Source organism: Equus quagga, chromosome 1, assembly GCF_021613505.1.
Source record: "Equus quagga isolate Etosha38 chromosome 1, UCLA_HA_Equagga_1.0, whole genome shotgun sequence".
Taxonomy (NCBI): Eukaryota; Metazoa; Chordata; class Mammalia; order Perissodactyla; family Equidae; genus Equus; species Equus quagga.
This window is the reverse complement of record NC_060267.1, coordinates 181,836,101-181,857,362: the sequence shown is the minus strand read 5'-3', so window position 1 is coordinate 181,857,362 and position 21,262 is coordinate 181,836,101. Positions and strand designations below refer to the sequence as shown.

General features: G+C 34.5%; 1 protein-coding gene across 1 annotated transcript in view; it reads right to left on the bottom strand.

Moving 5' to 3' along the window:
• Window positions 1–685: 685 nt before the first annotated feature.
• TSC22D2 (TSC22 domain family member 2) overlaps window positions 686–21,262 on the bottom strand; it is a 49,773-nt gene continuing 29,196 nt past the window's right edge. Inside the window, exons 5-6 of the mRNA XM_046641805.1 lie at window positions 3,389–3,440; window positions 686–2,405 (exon numbers count right to left, since the gene is read on the bottom strand). Of these exons, the coding sequence (XP_046497761.1) occupies window positions 2,145–2,405; window positions 3,389–3,440 (313 nt within the window). The 3' untranslated portion in view covers window positions 686–2,144. The remainder of the gene's footprint in view (window positions 2,406–3,388; window positions 3,441–21,262) is intronic.

Below are 21,262 nucleotides of genomic sequence, written 5' to 3'. Positions count from 1 at the left end.
TCGCCACCTGTGTTAAATATCATACTGTTTGCACTTGAGGGAGACACCGGTGAGCCTTGTGGTTGACATTCCAACACGGAAGGTTCACTTTCTATCTCAGCTGTGGTGGTTCTACTTAAAATCTTACTCTATATCTTAGGGTTGCTTCTTCAAGCCTATGGACTCAGTTCCTTTAGTTATTTCTAATGTTGTTCACTAACATTAAAATTTTGTTTATATTGAACAATATATCCTGCAGCACAACTAGAATATAACATATTTGGTAATCCCACATCCACCCCAATTTTATGCATTTAGTTTGTGGCTAATCCGATTAAGTTTTTATTTTAAATAGATACAGAACACTTCTTTATCCTCTTTTAACACAGAGAACTACTGGTTCTCATTAAAACTCCTGATTAGTTAGCTGGCTATAGATACAGTGCATGTTAATTTCTACAGGCACCTTTCTGAATTCAAGTAAAAGTTTTGGTAGACAAGGATTTCCTACTTAAATGTCATTGACATAACACGAATATTGAGTACAAATATTGCTTTCCATTCTTGCATTCTTTAAATTATTTTACTTTGAAAATTTAAGCACTATCATTAAGTCATTAATAACACAGGTTTTCTTTAAGGAATATTTTGAACTGTGAAAATACAAATCTAATCAAATTAAATTTTGAACACATATAGAGCCAAATATTTCAACAAAACTGCAGTTTAATTTCAGAAAATGTGTTAAAATATATATTTATACATCAATTTCTGACATACACTTAATGTGTTAGTATACACAAAATGATGCTCTCTCCTGAAACTGTATTTATGAAATGTACATTTTAATTTAAATACTCAGTATACACTGCACTTAATCTGCATGTTGCATTTATTAAATACATTAAAATCTGCAATGTAACAAAACGTTTTCTGCATACGAAATTCAAAACACCATTTTAAATGAACAAAAGATGGCTCACTTCATTTTTTTTTTTTTTTTTTTAACAACTAGCGCATAGCACACTAGCGCAGCTCCACCATACTACCTGCTCGTTCTTTTTATTCGACGTTGTTCACAGACTAGTACGTATTACAATAAGAGTGCTGGATAAAAACATGAGGTACGAAAGTGGTTCAAAGATTATAGGTCATGCAGATCATGCTAGACAGCAAAGAAAATTGTGACCGAGAAAACACTAAATAAAAATACATAAAGAATGTGCATTATAAAAAAAAAAAACTCCATTACACAGCTTTGCTTCTTTGGTTACAAAGTAGGTTGAACAATTTCACAGCTTTTTATTCCCACCCGAAAAAAAAAAAAGTCATACGAAATGTTGAAAAGCAGAGGAATCGTGGCAATTTCTCTATTAGAAAGTAGAAACAAATGAACAAAGTTTTCTTCATCAAAATAGCCCAATTATTTATTATATCACAATAACTGGTGACTACCTGTACAGTTGCACTATGTTCTTCATACTTACACTATACAAAATTTACATTCAAGCTGGGTCTTTACTACTGAAAATAAATACCAAAGGTAAATTGCCATTAGTGTTAGAAATATGCCAGGATTCTTTTGTTCAATTATTGCCTAAACGTTTTATCTATTAAATGTAATCCTGTCTTTCAATTCCTTTACTGATACTTATAATTATTCAAAAAAATCTAAAAAGTTCTGTGACATTGTTCATGTACATTATGAAAATAGCAGCCCTGTAATAAATAAAACACAAATAAATGAAAACTTATGTAGGCAAATGTTACTGATATTGAAAGAAAAGTGGCTCTTTAGATGAACTGTTATTTATAATGTGATAGGAAGGCTCAGGGTAAATCCAGGGATAATGGGAAACACGGGAGAGCCACCAAAGCTCTTCAAAGACCCCACTCATGCCCACCAGGTAAAATGCAGACTTTGCTCGCTTTAACAAACCCCATCTATTATTCTCCTTGTGTACTGATGACATAGAACTGGACATCAACAGCGCTGCATAACATCTCAAAGAGAGGAAAAGCTCTTGTAGAATGATTGTCTAATACTGAAAAGGCCAAACACACAACCAAAGCATGGCTACTTGCTTTCATATAAAGTGGAAAGAACACCAGTGGCACACAAGGATAGATTGCTTTCAGTTTTGTCTTAATGAGGCAAGAAAGCTTTATGCTGAGGAGACATTCGGCTGCTGTGGAGGTTGCGCTGGCTGTGGAGGCTGTGCTATCACTGCTTGCTGTTGAGAAGTGCTACCAGGATTGGCCTGTTGGGCTGGGAGTTGGGATAACTGATCACTGTTTGAAAGAGATTTTAACAGTGCATTTTCTCGTTCAAGTAAAGAGTTTCTTTCAACTAATTCTTTTATTTGTTCCTTTAGAACTTCCACTTCTTCTCTTACTGCATACATCAAATGGCTTTTCACCAGATCCTGTGAAAAACAAAATTAGGAACGTCAAGCAGTGTGAGAGGGAAAGGTGCTGCTCTTGGTTCTAGTCTCTATGGAGCCGTATCAACACAGCGTTTTTACCTTTGTTTTCCTGCTCCTGTTTTTCATGTTTCTACTGTATCTTGGCTGGCCCTAAAGGAGATGGGATGGAAAAAATCCAGCTCCCAACCAGGGCAGCAAGCCCACGATTTTCTTTTCAAAGTTTGGAGTGACTTCCAAAAATACTAGTTCTTTAAGTTGTCAATTATAAGCTTAGAATTCAAAAAAAGTTTAAAATCACATACTCAAATGTTAGACCAAGAAAACAAAAGATTAAACTAGTTACAGTACTGCTTTAAGAGATAAAGTGACCTGCGATTTCCAACTTTAAAACCTTAGGATTTAAAAAAAAAATAGTTTGAGACTAATGGTCCTTATTTATAGCCTTTCTACAGTGTTAATAAACTCGAATCAAAATATTTTATATAATATGAACAGAACATCTTTAAGTGAACAACAAAATTTGATAGTAATAGCAGAGATCAGAACCAGAATCAACAGAAACAAATCTATTTATTAAAGCTGAGTAAAACAAAACAGTGTCTGTAAATGACCAGAGGACGACAGAGGTTTCCAGCTTAGGTTTTCATTTTAATACTCTGTTGTCTCTAAACTATTTTTGATGCTGAAATATTTTGGAGGAACATTATGCATTTTAAATATGTTTGTCCCCCAAAATGGCTCTTATTAACAGTAATGCACGAAATGTGAGATGTTCAAATGCAGGAAATATTTACTCCTTTGGTATTTCTAGACTAAAAATTCTCAATGTCTTAGCATCTTCAACTAAATCTCACTATCAAAAAATATACTTTGGTCATCTTGGTTTAAAGAAATTAGGTGTTTGTCTTTTAGAATTGATCAAAACCAAGTGCTTCATACAAACAACAGTCTATGAAAGGAGAGGACTATAAACTTTTACTTACCATTGCTTGTTCTATTTTGTTGTCAATGGCTACACCACCTCCCCCAGATGCACTGGAAAAAATTAGAATATTTCATTAAATTATTCTAAAAAATGTAACCTCCCTTACAACTCTTAAAATGAAAACATTTGTTTTACTTAACATCAAAGATAGTAATTTAAAATAGCTTATTAAGGCTATTCTCACAATTTCAGTACTCAGAGCTCTCATCTTGAAAATGAGTATCTCAGAAAACAGATGACTTTTAAAAATCCTTTGTAGTTTCAACAATTCTAATTTGCCTATGACATACACATGCTACTTTAAGAGTAACTCCCAATTCTAGTCAGGAGTTCTTAATTTAGTGAACGTAAAAAGACACATTTCAAATGAGCAGTACTCTCTCCACATCTCAAACTTCATTTACCAACTATGTATTCTAATTGCCTTTCATGTGGAAATTCTAGTGGTTACTTATTGTATTAAAATTCAGATGACTTTTCTTCTATAGATTTTATATTTTAATATCTGGCTTTTACATTTTTAGAACTGGCTTTTAAAAATGATTCAGAGGGCTTTTGGGCATACAGTACTTGCAGGGTTGGTTAGCAAGGAACTCAACATTCTGACTTACAGGCTTTGACTACAGGTTACTAGCTGGCAAAAATCACCTAATGTATGTGATAGACTCATTTTTCCTGGAAATAATTGGAAGTAGTTTAGCTGGTAAGTACATCCCAAGTTCAAATATCACCTTAGCATTTGTATGATAATGACACAGAAGGTTTAATAATTGTCTTCTTTGGCAGCTTATATTCTCCTATGTATTAAATAGTAAGATTAGAGAGGACCTATATCCTTTTCTTGGTGTTTTTGTAAATTTTGAAGAACAGTTATTAGGTTTTCTTGTAAAGACAAATCTGATACTTTAATTTACTGTATTAATTAAAAAGAGGTCTTCAAACAATTTTTATACAAAACTTTACTAAATACTTTTCATAAAGTATACCCCACCTAGGAAAATTTAGGTGTTAATATATCTGAACACTATTTTACTTTATATGATGGGGATCCTCAATGTTTTATCAGATTGAGGCTCAGAAATATCCTAATGTAGTGGCCTTTTATACTGTAATCCAAATAGATCTGGTTATAATCTTGGTTCTGCTACTCACTATCTGTGTGACCATCAGCAAATCAACTATTTAACTTCCAGGGACTTCATTTTCTTCATATGTAAAACGAAGGGGTTGGTGTCAATGCCTCAAGCGACTTTTACACTTCTAAACCCTTAAAACTCTCAATCAATACAGGGAAAACACTAAGCTTGTTTATCTGCGCATTAAGCACATTAATTACAGCATACTGCTCCACTTTTTGCTGCTGTTATTGCTAAGATGAAAAGGGGCTTCTGTATACCCAATAACTGGAAAGGATATATAGATCATCAGTAAATACTTATACGTGTTAGGCTTTAAATGCTCAGAGGGAGCTATGCAAAGCAAAGAACGGCTGTATGTAACTACAAACTACAGAACAACTATATTAAACCGTTAGGTTTCAGCATAAAGTTCAGTCCAGACACCATGTGGATATATTCATTAACTACTGGTCAAAATTTGGCAAAAAAGATTATGTTTGCCTGAGAATCCTTGATCATACTTTTTACATTTTTTATTTCTATGTCAAGGAAAAACTCAATGAATCAGTTTTAGCCTCTTCATGACTTAAATACATTCAATTCTTTCAACACATCTGTTTTAAACAGAACACCGTAAATGCTAACTTTAACACCAGTTTTAAACATTAACAAGCAATCAAAACAAAAAACAAACCCTAAACCCTTAAAAAAGGTTATTGCTTAATTTTTTTGATAATTAAAATCAAATCAGTACATTTCTAAACCATTCCCTTAGCTAAGGAACAATAATTAGCAGCATGCTCTTTGCTATCTAATAAACTCTAGTCCTGAACTCAGACTTCTTTTACAGCGACAGAGGAGCAGGTTTGCAAAGTATAAACGGATCATGCTGAAGACATGTGTCCCTTAAAAGGTACTAATGTTTCAATTTTGTTAAGCATTGTACTTCAACATAATTAAATCGGTCACAGATACAATTACCATCACTACAGCGACCTTTGGTTATTTTGAAGGCTGTTATTCAAAAATTCTATTAACTTAGTGGTTCTCCAACTTTAGCATGCACCTGAGTCCTCTGGAGGTCTTGTTAAAACACAGAGAGGGGGCTTCATCTCAGTTTCTGATTCAACAGGTCTGAGGTGGGGCCCAGGAATCTCCATTTCTAACAAGTTTCCAGGGAATGCTGATCCTGCCTGACAGACCATAATTTGAGAATCACTGGCTTACAGAGATGAAAGCTGTTAAGAGAAAGATTAAAAAAACCTAACTGTATTTTAAAAACTTCTTAGCTTGGTATACAAAAACCCTTCATGACCTTGACCTCTGCCTTCTATGGTCTGCTTTCCTCTCATACTCCATCAGTCCTATTGTGTTATGGTCTTACAGAACTATTGCAGTCTGTGGAACACATATATGTTCTCTCAGGTTTCCATGGCTTTGCAGAAACTCTTCCTCAGCTGGCAGTGCTCAAAGTTCCAATTCATCTGGCTGTTTTTTCACTTGTTCCTTAAGATACTCCAGTGCCATCTCTCCTGAGATTCCCTCTGATTTCCTGAGGTAGAACCAATTACGGTTCCCTCCTGTGGTCCACTAATCTTCACAAACTTTTTATAGTGCACAACCAGGAAAGGAGAAGAGCAAATTCTGGCTCCTCCGTATATTCACTGTGTGAATTCTGGGAAATTATTCAACTTTTCTAGACCTCATTTTTTCCCATCTAAAATAAGGATTATATGCCCCAATCCACAAAACTCCTATGAAGGAGGTTCCTTATCTTCTTCACCTCGGTGAGGAAGTGAACAGTGCTTGGCACACAGGAGTCCAAATGCATACTGAGAGAGTCAACATGACAGTAATTAGATTTGCAACAACTACTGGTTCATACCAGGAAGCTATTAAAAATTTGAGAACTACTAATTTATTCAAATTCAAAAAGTATGGTCCCTGGACCAGCTGCATCAGGATTACCTGGAAACTTGTTAGACATGTAAATATTTGGGTTGACTCCAGACCTACTGAATCTCTTGAAGTGGGACCAAGGAAATCTATTTTAATAAGTCCACCAGGTGATTCTGATAGAAACTAAAGTTTGACAACCACTGTTTTAAACAGCCTGATTTACAGAAAAGATATCAATATGACAGTATTAAATAAGCAAATAAGAGGGTATTCTATTTCAAGATCCCAGAACACAGTTTAAGAATATTATTTCAATGAGGGTAATGAGTTGTTTTCTGTTGTGTTCCAAGTCAACATAGTGGTTTGGGTTTCACACTCTTTTAAAATGAGGAAGATAAATTGAAGTGGGCTTCCTTGACCTAATGTTATAGTATTATGCCTTACTCTCTTTTCCATTCTTGCATTTACCAAACTATAACTTGACAGTTAACTAGTTTCCGAGGTTCCTTAAGGGAAGACTTTGTACCTCTTCTGGTAAACTATAAGCACTATATAAAGGCAAGGGGTAATTTTTAACAAGACAGAAACTTTGTTTACTATGGGTCACTCTTTTAGAATAAAACCATACCTAATCTGATTAGCATTTACTAGATGAATTAAAAATTTTGGGTATGGAGGGAATGGACAGAAATATAGAACTGTGGAAAAAAGGCAACATGAAAGACTATATTACTTTTATATGATGAATTTTTATTTAGTGGAATTGGGGTCCCCAAAAGAACTACGTGAGCTTGAATTTAATGTTTAAATAAAGTAAATTACAATCACATTCACAGGAAAAGTAAAACTCAAAGTATATAGCAAGACAGCTTGGCTTCCCATGCTGTTCATCTTTTAATTCATCCCGATCGGCTCCCCACCACAGCTTTTCTTCCCAGGCATCCTTACTCCTGTCACAGCAGATCACCTGCAAACTCACTGAGAAGACAAGAGGCCACACATGAACCTCCAGCTTCACAAGTTCCCTGTATTTTCATCCTTAGTAGGCTAATCGCTTCATCCACGCTCTCGGCTCAGCAACTATGCGCAAATCATCCCTAGTTTTCCCTCTCTAAAAATTATAATCAGTGAAGACAAAATTAGGCTAACTCGATCTCACATTAAAAAAAACTTCTTTCTGAGAAATTAATTTTTTCTTTATCTTTATTAATATCTTAAACAAGTATAGCTACTTGTTTAAAATCCAAACAGTGCAAATTTCTTCTCTGTTACATTTTGATTACCCCCTTTCTGTTCTCCCCTCAATACAAATGCTAACTAACAAAGCCACAAGGTAGAGGAAAGAGCACTCAGACGACTGCCCGCTGCGTGGCAGGCACACGTTACTTTAGTGAGTGCTCACTACAGGCCTGAGCAACATTCCCATTTCACAGTGGAGGAAAATGAGGCCAAGTAACTTGTCAAAGACAGGATGCTAGGAACAGGATTCAAACCTAGACCTAATTAATGTCAAAACACGTGCTTTTACTACCATAAAAATAAGACTGTGAAAGGAAGAAAGCAACTATCTATAATGACCTACAAGAAATAGAGTTGTGTCTATTATGAAGAGTGCTTTAACTAAGCACCAAATGCTAGTTGTGAAACCATAAGCATGGATCCAAAGGTAAAACTATGTTCATAATACGGCATTTATCTTATCTAGCACATTCCTAGAAGAGGTTCAGCTCTGAGAACAAGGGAGCTAACTTCTTAAAAAAGGCACTTGCTCAGTGATCTTCAGATAGCCAGTACAGTTTACTTATTCATTAAGAACTAACATGTTCTTTCGGTTTGTTAGAAAGCTGAAGACATCTTAAAATTATATGCATCTGTATGCAAAACATTGTAAAAAAAAAATTTACCTTGTTTTACTCAAAGACCCTTCTAACTTTCTGTGTTGAGTCACAACTACAATTAAAAATCCACTACAGGAATTCCCCAAATTACAAAATCAGATCTTTTGTAATAAGAACAAACTTCTTTGACTGAGTTGTCAACTCTGATATACTTATGTTCAAGCCTCCTTAGCCAAACAATGAATAAAAATAATTCTTCATAAACTCACAAGTAGAAGCTACAATCTTTCTTGGAGACCAGTCCTCAGGAATCATGTACTGTGTCCAGGTATCATTTACAACCTTCATACTCCCTCCTCCCCCCACCTTGCACAATAAGTTCTATAGTGACATCATTACTACTAAAATGCATGAATTCTAACCTGGATAACATTTTGCCTCTTCTCTAAGACATGCATGCTTTGTTTTTTTTAGAAAGAAACCAGTAAGCTGCTGATTGCAAAAAAATAAATCTAATGAATATAGCTCAGCAAGCCTGTGGAGGTTAAGTACAAAAAGAAAAATCCATCACTCTTCTGTAAGAGTAATTTAAAAAATATTTACAGCTTCACATTTAATTTAAGAGCAAATAACAATTCTTCTTCCAAAACAGAGCCTAAATAGCTAAAATTCATGTAGACTTAATCTCTGGCCAAACGCAAACCTCTGTGGTTAAGAATAAAACTATTAGATAAAGCTAATAGTAAATTAAGCTAAGAACTAAAAATTTTATATACCCTATTGGCCATAAGTTCTGCAAATGTAAAAACAAATAATCTGTTTAATTTCATGATTAACAAAACTCACAAAAATGCCCCATGGAGATTTTTACTAGTAACACAAAATAAGTGATTTTGTGTGGATGATAAAAGCTATCATCCATTCTAAGTAAAATGGCTACTTATGAAACTAAATGTTATTATTTTCTCAAGCAACCGGTCTTACAATGGTGTGAAAAAGGCCTTTACCAAGGAACCATTAAAAACCTGGTTAAACATTTATGTGAAGACTGATATTTGTTTTTAGCATCTACAAAAACCTTGCTCACCAATGCCTTCAGCATATTTTACATTCATCTAATAAATTTTAGGTCAAAATCCTGGCCAGAAAAGAATACTTAAAAAGAAGAAAAAAGGATATATGCTGTGGATTGTACCAATGTCAGCTTCCTGCCTTTGGATCACGTAAGATGCTACCATTCAAGGGACTGGGCGAATGTACTTGAGACCTCTCCGTACTTTTTTGGCAACTTCTTATGAATCTATAATTATTTCAAAATAAAAGTTAAAAAACTTCTTCAATAATTTCCCTAAAATATGAAGTATTTCTGGAAATCTATAAGACTAGAAGCCCAACAGAATAATGGGTAGAATTCACATGGGCAGTCCACAAGAAATGAAAAAATACTCTATATCTCATAACAACATATTATAACAAAAATATAGATTAAAACTATAATGTAATACCATCTCCCTAAACAGAATGGCAAATATATTAAAATTTAATACACGTTAGTGAGGCTCTGGGACAATGGGCCTTCTCATAAGTACTGGGGCAAGTATAATCGTATAACCCCTATAGAGAGCAATTTGATATATATCTAACAATTTTATATAGACACACACATACACACACACACACACACACACTCTCTCTCTCTCTCTATTTTAGTCTTTAGGTCAGTAATACAACATCTGGGAATTTATCCCATACATAGGAAATAAGGATTTACAAGCCTACTCATTACAGCACTGTTTGTAACAGCAAGGCTTTTACCAACAGGGAACTGGTTAAATAAATCATGGTATAGCCATCCATTCAATGGGTACTACCCATCTATTTAAAAAACCCCACAAACATGCTTTTCTGTGTACTGAGATGGGAACAATGTATCCTGGAGATCTTTGAAAGTAGAAGTACAGCTTGTGTAAATTCTCATTTGTGTGAAGGGGGAGGAGATAACAACATATACTGTATTTGCTTGTATATGCATAAAGAAACTAGAAGGACACACACACAAACTAAGAAAGTGGTTAACTGTTTGAGAAGGCAGGAATATGGGGCAGAGGGACAGAAGCAAGACTTTCACTGAACTTTGGAGAATACTGAAAAACACATTCCAAAATAAAGTGACTCATGAAGGAGTTAGTACTCTGCAGAGTGTGATCTCCAGGCAGGGACAAATGGCAGACAAGAAACAGGAAAGGGAGACAAGGAGGGAAAAGAAACCAACAACTCCACTTTCTTTAGGAATTATTTCATTCTGGAAGATAAGGTACCATGTACGAATCAATCAATATAAGTAATATTTGTGATTTGTAAAATTTATTTCCTTGGTTTAGGGTGAATTATAATCATTTAAAAGTAAGGTGTAAATAATGTTTATAACTTGCAGTATCACTATTTCTGTTCAAAGTGATTCTGGTAAGTAAATAGTAAAAGTTTGTGATAAACATATGATACAACAGGCTACATAAACTTACACAATAAAAAAGTTACATTAAAAATGCATTACAAAGGAGGTATAGATAAGATTAACTTTACCTTTTTTCCCTAGATCTCTTTACATTTCCAAGTTATGATATTTTGGGGGGAATTATTTTAGTATTTTGTGGTAAAATTATGATATAATTAAAGTTTTTTTTCATGTGGAGCCACTCTAAAAAATCAATATAAAAACTAGCTGAATTAAATTCTATTAAACACTCAATATGGAAGATGCAAATTTAGTCCGGAAAAACTGGAGACTGATAAAAAGTGAAACATACATAGAAATTTTACCATTACAATCCAAATATTCCAAATAAACTAAGAAAGTTTAATTAGTACTCTATTATTTCAAGTTAAATACTTGAATGTTCTAAGAACATGAAATCACATCTACTTAAGATAAATGAGCTTATGCACTAGCTAGTTATTTCTTATTCGACTAACATTAGCCAAGGTTTGACAGGATGAAAAAGTTATTTCCTTCCTCTGAGTCAGACTGAAATAAGAAAGGGTGTGAGAAAGGGGTAGGAGGAGGGTGGCATTCTCTCCAATGTTGGAGTGCTTACATTTAGAGCAGGCACTCTTGAAAGAGATTTCACTGTACTGTTTACACAGCAGCAATAGGTAATTTGATGATAACGTAATTCATTACTGAGGAGTGAAGGAAACATACCAAGGGGCTGAAGCCCAAATTAAAAATTTGACACTACAGTCCTGGCCACTTTGGTTTACTTCCTGGAGACTGGGAAAACAGTATTTAACTGACAATTATCTAGACTGAAATGTACACTGGTACCTAAGAGTGGGGAAAAAAAGGGAAAAGGATTAAAAAGGATTTCAAATTTTGCCAAGTGATGTCCAGCTCAGACCTGACAAGGGTGTAGTTCCATATATTCATTCTAGATATTCTAAAACCATTTCTTCAGTCTGCTGGGATAGAAGCTGATGGTTAACCAACTTCTAACAATATGAGAATTTAGTGATTAAAGTATATCTTAATCTAGTAAAAGATCTGTTTTTCAATACTGATGGTTAAGGACTATCTTTCCTCAAAAGTACAAAATTTAAATAGAAAAGGAGACAATAAAAATTTTTAGTATGAATGGAGACATTAAAAACACGTAAGAGTTCAAATTATTTCAGCTGTGACAGGAAAAGGATAAAGATTAAGAAAAAGCCTTCCAGGGAAAAAGACTATGTTTAACAGCCATTTTGTAGTAAAAATCAATTCCCCTTTAAATGGTTAACAATAGCATTCCTTCCTTTTGACTATGAGGAAATAACAGCATTTTTACCACCTAAGGAAATTTTCATGGTGTAAGTATATGAAAATGAACAAAATTGGAGAAAGAATATGACAGAAAAGAATGTCAAGGGAAATAAAAACAAAAATGTAAAACTCTAAGATTTGCGTTTCATTTCAGAGACCAAGCAGCACTGAATAAATTTTCACCCAGCAGAGGGCCTATTATAAAAACAACCTTTTTATATAGCTAAATTCACCTAAAATTTCTAAAAGTAATTCAGAATTCTTCAGCAGTGACATAAAAATGGGCCAAAGGAAAAAAAAAAATCAGAAACTAGCTTACTAATTTATTTCTAATGCTAACCTTTACATTCTTCCCCCATTCCAAATGCCTGCTCAACTTTTAAAGTGGCTATCTCCTCAACTCCTTGAGACTGTCCATGGTTTACCCTCACTCTCTTTGCTCATACTGTTTCTCACTTTCTAACTACTTCCGGAGAAATTCTACCATTCTTTTATAGCTTTCAGCTCAAATGTTTTCTTCTGTAAAGGATTCTCTAACCCTTCCAGAGGTAGTATCGTAAGTCATGTCCCACACTACCCTTATGGCACTGACCACATAGGCTATATTTTAACAACTGCATCTACATCCTACCAGACAAAGCTCTTAAGTGCTATACAAAATCTACCATGAAGCTGGTAGCTACCTACTAAAGAATTCATATGCTGCAGAAGCCTGGACTCTCACATTGTGCACTTGGAATTTGAGTCCTAATTATATGACTTGCTACTTTGACTGTGGGGCCTCTTTCTCTAGCTATAAAATGAAGAGGCCGTATTGGGTCACCTCCAAAGCCATTTCCTACACTTAATGGCAAAAGGGACTTTTTCCAGGCAGTCCTTGGTATCTGATGGACACGGGTATGCTATCATTTTAACTAAACTCAAAACAAGTAACAGGGGGAAATATTCCTTAATCTCACTTCTCATTTTCAGTCTGAAACTAAACTTGCTGTATGTTCTTGCTGCCGAATATCTAATTCATACATGTAGGTAATCCAAATTCCTTTGGAGGCAATAGATCATAAATCCTGAAGAAACGTTGCCTCTTATTTCCTATATAGACAAATCTCAGTAACATTTATCTTTCTAGATGATACTTTGTAAAAAATGATAGATTCCAACCTGTCTCCTGCACAGTACCCAACATTTAATGAATAAGCAAATACACGTTGCAGCTTGGTCTCACCTCAGATGTGCTGTGTCCTGAGGCAAGTTACTCTCACTGAGCTTTTTTCTTCGTCATCTAGTTTCAAAGACTTATAAGGAACTTAGTATAACCACTCAAATGTGGTTTTGTGTGTGTGTATGTGTGTGTAGAGGGGTTTGGTGAGAAGGAAACAGTAATACTCAAGATAGGTCTTGGAAACAAGAGATACCAAAGTAAGGAAAGGGGATAGCAAATGCTTGGTTCACAGGCCTTAAGCAAGGTAAAATGAACTAGCTTCTACAACTGAAGCACAGAGAATCTGTGAGAGACCAGAGGGATGATAAAGGAAAGGGATTCACCTATAACAAAGAAAATGCCAAGGATGACTGGAGTTTTTACCTTGGAGAAACTAGGGGAAGGGAGATGGTAATGTGTCACAGGAAAAAGGATGGATTTTTTGAGAGGTGGGGAGTGAGCAGCAAAGGATCCTGGGAATAAAGTGGGGAAGATGAGAAATTTAAGTTTCACTTGGGACTATTAAATTTTTAGACATCTGGGATATAATCCTGGTGGAGAAATCTAGAAAGAAGGCTGCTGGAAACAGGTATCCACAACTCAAGTGCAATCTCTGACCTAGAAGTCTAGATTTGAGAGTTGTCAGAATGTGGTGAGTAGCTCAAAGTGTGGGAGATGAGCTTGCTTACAGTGAGAAGACAAATGGGTCCAGACACTGGAGAACACCAACATGTGAAGAGTTACGGAAGATGGGCTTGGGAAAGCTAATTATTTCTACTCATTGACCTCATATTTGGCTCTTCTTAAGTATTCTAGATACCATTTTTTCAACTAAACAGCTCTTCTTGAACAAATTCTCTCAATCCCATTTCTACAATGAGGCCTAACCAAATGAATGAAAACGAGACTATCCCCTTGCATACCAAATACCAGTGAAGAGCACACGGATAATTTTTGATCATTTTATAGCTCATCTTTTCATTTATGCACATTTCTTGAAGGTGCAGAGATATTATTTAAAATAGCTTTATAGAAAAAATATAATTCTATGAACAACATATTTGACAAAGTCAAATTATAGTAGCTTAGCCATTAGGATTATCTGACCAAAACCCAGCTTTTGTTCCTAGGTGATTAACTAATGTTTCTTCGCTACTTTTTATGTCTCTTCCTAATCTGTCTCCAAAGTACAGGGATAGTAGTAAGTAAAAATGGAGGTTACCAAGGAACTGTTTCAAAATAGGAATACATCCAGAAAAATAAAACTAAGAGCATCATGAGGTTTTTAAAGAGACAGTGCTTTGCTCTGATTTAGGCTCAAGGGGCAGCACCAAGCATGGTCACCATTCCTTAATAAAATGAAGAGAATATTGGATGAGGGAAAAAATTTTGTCTATTTTCATTTTACTAAATCAATGAATGTTTTCCATTTGGGAGGTTTTAAAAATTTAGATTGGCTTAGTTTTGAGTAAAAAATTAAATTGCTCACCTTCAACAAACATATACAAAGTACCGTGAATCTATGCCCTGAAGAGTTAAAGTTGTCTAGGTTATCAGTTCACTACCACTTGGCTTAACTTTTTCTTGCTTTCTGCTTCATTCTGGGGGTAAGACAGCTTACCTCTTCCCAGCTGCTTAAGCAAAAGGCTGAATTCTCAAGAATAATAAAGTGGCTTAAGAGCACAGGCTTTAGAATTAGACAAGCTAGCTTTAAATCCCAACTTCACTAGCTATTAGTGGAGTGATCCTAGCAAGTTAACATAAGGAAACCAGCTTCCTCATCTGTAAAATGGCTCATGGTTCTACCTTTTTTAAAGGATTGTTGTGAGGATTATGAGACTTTTTACAATAGTAAACATTAAAAAAAAATTAGTTCCTTCTACTGTTTGGATCAATTCGGACTCTGACACTGTATAAGGTCTACTATTCAGTTGTATCTGTACAACTGAAACAGTGAGGTATGAATAAAAATCAGTTATGATTAGTATTAAGAATCAGCCTTTGTATTTATATCTCACCCAAAGAATGAAATAATCCTAGTTATGCCTTACATTAACTTGATTTCTTTGTACTCAGTCAAATGTTAAAGATTTAATGCAGTCACAAAATATATGCTAATAAAAATTGTGTGACTTGAGATTTAAACTTACATCAATATTTATTAAGCACAGCATTCCTATGGATTGAACATTAATGAAGTTTTTATCGATCCTCTACAGAATCTCAGCCTTTCACTGTTTAGAATAAAAATAACCTTAACTACTGTGGGACATTTTTCCAAAGCCCACTGAGATATAACTGAATTAACTTAATTGAAAATAAAAATTTCCAAAAGAGGGTTTAACTAAAAATATCCCATGTCTTCCTTTAGTGTTTTATGAAATTTCAACAATATATATTACTAAAAACAAATCAAAAGAGTAAGATAAAGTATTGCTTTGCTTCTAAACCACATATTACTCCAGTTGAGAACCACTGCTTCAGAATTATCTAATTCAAAAAGGGATTCTAGTGCAGGACAATAAAGAAGAGTGCAGAGCAGCACTACTATAAAATCTAAAGAGTAACAAGGTTTTTTCACTCAAGCAGAACTGTACTCAAATAGGTACATTTTTGGTGACAAAAAGTTTTTAACGAATAACTTTTTCTTATTTAAATCTAGATCCATGTCCTTGACTTCTAGGCAATAACAATTCTATAAGACAGAAGTAGAAAATGACAGAATTTTACAATAGTTTGTATGTATCAATTTCTGTAAAATCTTTTAATGATGGATTCTAGACTTACACCATGACCTGAAATTTATTAAATCAATTTAGATTCTAGAGATAAGACTATCCTCTGAAAGGGAACGCTTCACCTACAATTCTCTTTGCTGTCTTCCTTTCTTGCCAACAGGTCCCAGGACACCTCTGATTCATCCATACACAATTTTGCTTTTGTCTTTATTGAATGCTCTTTTCCACTGAATTAAACCTTAACGGCAGGAACTGTGTCCGTCTCAAGGGTCTACTTATTACAACACTACTCTGCATATAACTGATATTAAACATTTAGTTGAAGAACAAGTTGGAATAAAACTTATAGTATTTAATATATTATCTAATTATATTTTGTAAGTTCAGCATGAACTTATGTTGGGCTTATCATGCCAGGAAAAAGAACTAAGAAGTTAACCAGCTATTTACACTATTAGAAACTAATTAGAAGGGTGTCATTGGAACACTGTAAAAGGGCAGAAATTGTTTTCTCCCTGACAAAGGTTAAATAAAAGGCCAATCAACCTTTTCGTGATGTTCCTTGTGTCTGGTTGTTACTCTCTGGGGAGGAAGAAAGTGTAGTAGTTTCTATATAACATAGGCAACTGAAGTCAAGAAGAAAAACTGTTTAAGTCTGAGGAATAGAAAAGCTATTGAATTTTGAAGTTACTTTAGGCCAATAAAACTTAACAGTTACGATCGTGGTGATGACAAAGTCATGTAAGACTTGTGGAAAATAAAAGTGGACTTTAAAAACTCAATGACCTTTTGGATAAAAACCTTGACAAAGATCTTTTTACATTAGAATCACAGATTTAGGGAGAAGTCATTTTGTAAACCCAGAGAATGGTTTAATTGTGTAAATATCCATCTGTGGGTTCTCTCTGTTGCCCAATATCATTCTCTATTGACAACGAACCTAAAGGGAAAAAGTGAAAGAAATGAAAAGCTATCCTGAAGGTGGAAAAGAGGAGGCTAAAGTCCTTCTGGCTTGGTCAGGTCAGGTAAGACAATCCAAGCTACCATGCCTTTAAGCATGTCCCATGAACAAGTGGAAGTTCTAAGTAAAGCAGATCCAGGACTCTGAAGAAACTCAGATGTACTTCACTCTTTTTACACTGGTGGGATCAAAGCCCATACAAAGATCTGTGAAATCCTTGCATCATCACTAGAATCGATAATTATGAAGTAGGAAAACATCCCTGTGATCCCTAAGATGTTAAGCAATGTCTCATTATCCATTTTTGAAAAAGAACTTTAGAATTACATTTGTACTAACACCGATGACTTATAACCACTAACGGGAACCCATATTCTTGATTGTGGCAGCTATGAAAACACAGAACTTAATTACAGAATGTTCTCAGTTCAACGTTTCCACAAAATTTGTAGTGCAGCTTATATTTTTACACGAACCTAATCTCTTTACTAAATGCTCTGTAATGGGAATCATCTGATTTTTCTGCTTCACATTTTAGATTCCCTATTTTACAGGAAGGGTTTATAAAAGTTTTAATGTGAAATGGAAAAAGAAAGAGTACGATGCCAGTATAAACATCACTGGAGGTGTTCAAAGACTAGATGGCAATTTGGAAGGTATGTTGTAGACATGATTCGAGGATGAGACAAGTGGTTGGAATAAATGACCACTAAATTCCCTTCCAACTCAGATTTGTAATTCTAGACTCAGAAGATAAACTCAGAGGTGGTACTGAATAAAAAGGCTTTGGCTCTGGAGTCATACAAAGGTTTGAATCCCAACTTCATCAGTTTTATGATTATGACTTCACACAATTTAGTTAGCCTCCCTAAAGGATAACAATAGGCCCAGTACACAGGATTCAATAAGATAATGCATTACTGTCTGGAACATGGTAAGTTAACTACATAATTTGTATTAGCAAGATATAGGGGCCAAAATCTAAATATCATGAAATATACAAGGAACACTGACTTAGAAATTGGGGGACCTGGTTTCTACATCTGACTTTTGCCCCTAACCGTACACAATAATTTTCAACATTCTTTCCATATATCAGATTTTGTGATGCCACATTCCAGAGCAATTTTAACATACTTAAACACTTATCAGATGCTGATTATGGGGATACAATACCAAATAAACATAATCCCAGAATTTATGAGTTCACAGTTTAGCGCAAGAGATAGATAAGTTAGAGGTGTGATCAATGCTAAAACAGTGCAAGATTTTAGAGGGTGTTTCAGGGGCACATAATCAAGATGTAGGGTCAGGAAAGAATGTGTAGTAGGAGTGCCACAGCGGGGTGGAGAAGAAAAGGACACTCACACAAAAATGTTCCAAGTAAAAAGAACAGTAGGTACAGTTAGCCATGTCTGAAAACTCAAATAATGAAGAACAGTTAGAAGGCTGTTGCATTTCCACTAAGAAAGGATTGTGCCCTCAATGGGGATGAGAGATGGACAGGCTGAAGAAATTCTCAGGGGGTAGACGTGACAGTACTTTGTGATGAACTGGCTATGAGAGACCAGGGAAGTCTGGATGTAAGGAGAGATGCCTAGGTAACAAGTTTGAGTGCCTAGAGCATATGGATGGCTTTCTACAGCATAGAGATGACACCCAAAGCCATCTGTATACTCTCAGCCTGATGAAGATGAGAGGAGGAGACCCTCAGGACAGCATCCTGAGGAAACAAATAATATTTAAAAGAACAAATAAGGGAAAAGTCTGCCAAAGGGACTGAGAAGAAACCACCAGAGAGCTAGGAAGAAAAACTGGAAGGGCTGGTATCACAGATGTCAAAATATCGGTCCAAAATTCAAAACCTATGACATATCAGTATTAGCTTCATAAAAATGGACAAATACTTGGAACACTAAAAACTGTTTAAAAGCTACTTAACCATGAATGCAACTATTAATATCCACGCATGTGTACTCAAGGTCGGAAAGGGAATATGCAACACCGAGACAGAAATTGTGTTAAAAACTTGGATTAGGTGTGATTGTTCTTATTCTATTTCCCAAACTTTCCATAGTTTTAATTTTGAAAAGGCAAACATATTACTATTGAAGAAGCTGGGGTACAAACATTTTCTAAAAGAAGACTTTTAAGACAGGATTCTCATATTCTGATGACCTATCAAGTTATTTGTACATTTTTAACCATGGTCCTGAAGAAATTAAGTTTATATCTGATCTGCAAACTATTTCAATTTAACTGAAGAATAAACAAATTTTAATGGTTTTACTTGTTTTTGTTTTAAGCAGTACTATTATTGTGGATTCAATTTTAACCGTATTTAGACAAAGGAACTTCATTATTAACACTTCAAAATATGGAAAAGTTCATAATTAATAACTTGGAGCTCATCTGAGAATAAAATTAAACCAACCAAAAGGATTTGCACAAAGTAGATACTCAATACAAAAAATCCATGTATTCAAAAAATAAATTTTGCTGCATAAGTGTTTTAAAAGTAGACAAAAAAGGTTTTTTAGTAGCCTTATTGACAACTAAGGGCAAACGGGAAACACTGATCTAACACTTAGAAGGGGGATTTACATGTGATTCATACCCCTCCCCCAAGAAACATTTGCAGCTCAAAGTAGCTTTAAATGGCTTCCCAGTGTTGGCTATTTATAAATTCTAAATATTAAAGGGTACGTTCCTTAACAGTTACACTTAGCACAGCACTTTTCTAGTAAGTACTAAAAACCTTCCTACTAAATACATACATATTTGCTTATAATCACAAGCATTAAATTTGAACAGGTTATTTTCTAATGCAATAAACGCTTAATCTTAGTAAGCAAATAACTAAATTTATTTTTTGACAAATGCTTTAAAACATGGTTTTATAATAGAGGATGATCCATTGCGACTTAAGTTCAAAGGAAATCAAATGTATGTATTCACATCTTCATACAATATAAAATTCTCTTATCTTATCCTTCAAGTTTTCCAGGATTACCCTGCATATCAGTATACCAACTGAGAGCCCAGGTTCCAGTTAGAAAGCTAGATTTGAATCCTAGCTCCACCACTTAATAGCTATGCAATCTGAGTAAATTACTTAATCTCTGTAAGTTTTCAATTTTGTTCTCTTTAAACAGAGGATATTGAGAGTATTACATAATATGGCTGTTGTGAAAATTAAATGAAATAACATGCCAAAAATGCTTAGCACAGTGCCTGACACATAGTAACCACTCGATAGCAAAAATAACTTCTTTGTGGAGAAATCCAATTAACACTTAAGCACAGAGACTGACTATGAAATTCCTAAGCTAAAAGCAGCTAGGCTCTGATTTGTTTGATTAGTTTAATGGTCACCTATAATAAACCAGCCTTGGATAAATATCAGTAAGAGTTACACAATTAGTGTACTCCTCAAAAATTTCTTTCAAAAGTCACATACTTGGGTGTTTAACAAGGCTTGTCCCTTAGACACAAACATTCACTAGCAATGTTACTTAACTGTTTTTGAAAATCTGACAAATGCTCTGAAGCCTTCACTGAAAACTGAATGTACACAAAGTTATATCCTAAATTCTTCAGGTTCATGATCCCTTGAAGCCCAACCACTGACTACTAAATATGCATGTCTTACACTAAAGAAAATAGAAGTTATTTTCCTAATTACTAAAGTTTTGTAGATTTATTGTAAAAATGAAAAAAAAAATCCAAAAAGTATGTAGAATAAGGGATGCCATATCAGAACACCATATCAGAAACACCTTAGAATATCATTCAAAAGATAGAATGGTTATGTGTGTGTGTGCACACGTGCGTGTATGTAAGGGAGAGAATACCATCTCTCTGTTTAAGAATAAAGTCAGAAATAGATACGATAGCCTTTTTAGATGATAATCTCAATCTCTGATAGACTTGCAGGATATATACACCGTACTTTAATGAAAATATTAATTTTCTACAACGGTATGACCTTGGACATATTAACCTAGGTTATTTTTTTTCATCTGCAAAATATGATAATCTTTAGATTGAAGACTGAGATCTCATCCTAATCTAAACTGTATTATTCTAAGAGTCCTCTTACAAAATACAGCTGTGTAAAACAAAGCAAAAGAAGAAGGTACACAAGTTAAAAAAATTTTGTTTTCTAAGCAGAATACATTCTGAAAGGAAATGTTTTAATTTTCAGGGCATAAAAAAATGTATATTGACTTCTAATATAACACTTCATTTGATACTGGCATCTTAGGTGTTCTCAATGTAGGAATTAAGAAACGTTTCTTGGCTGTATTTTTAAAGA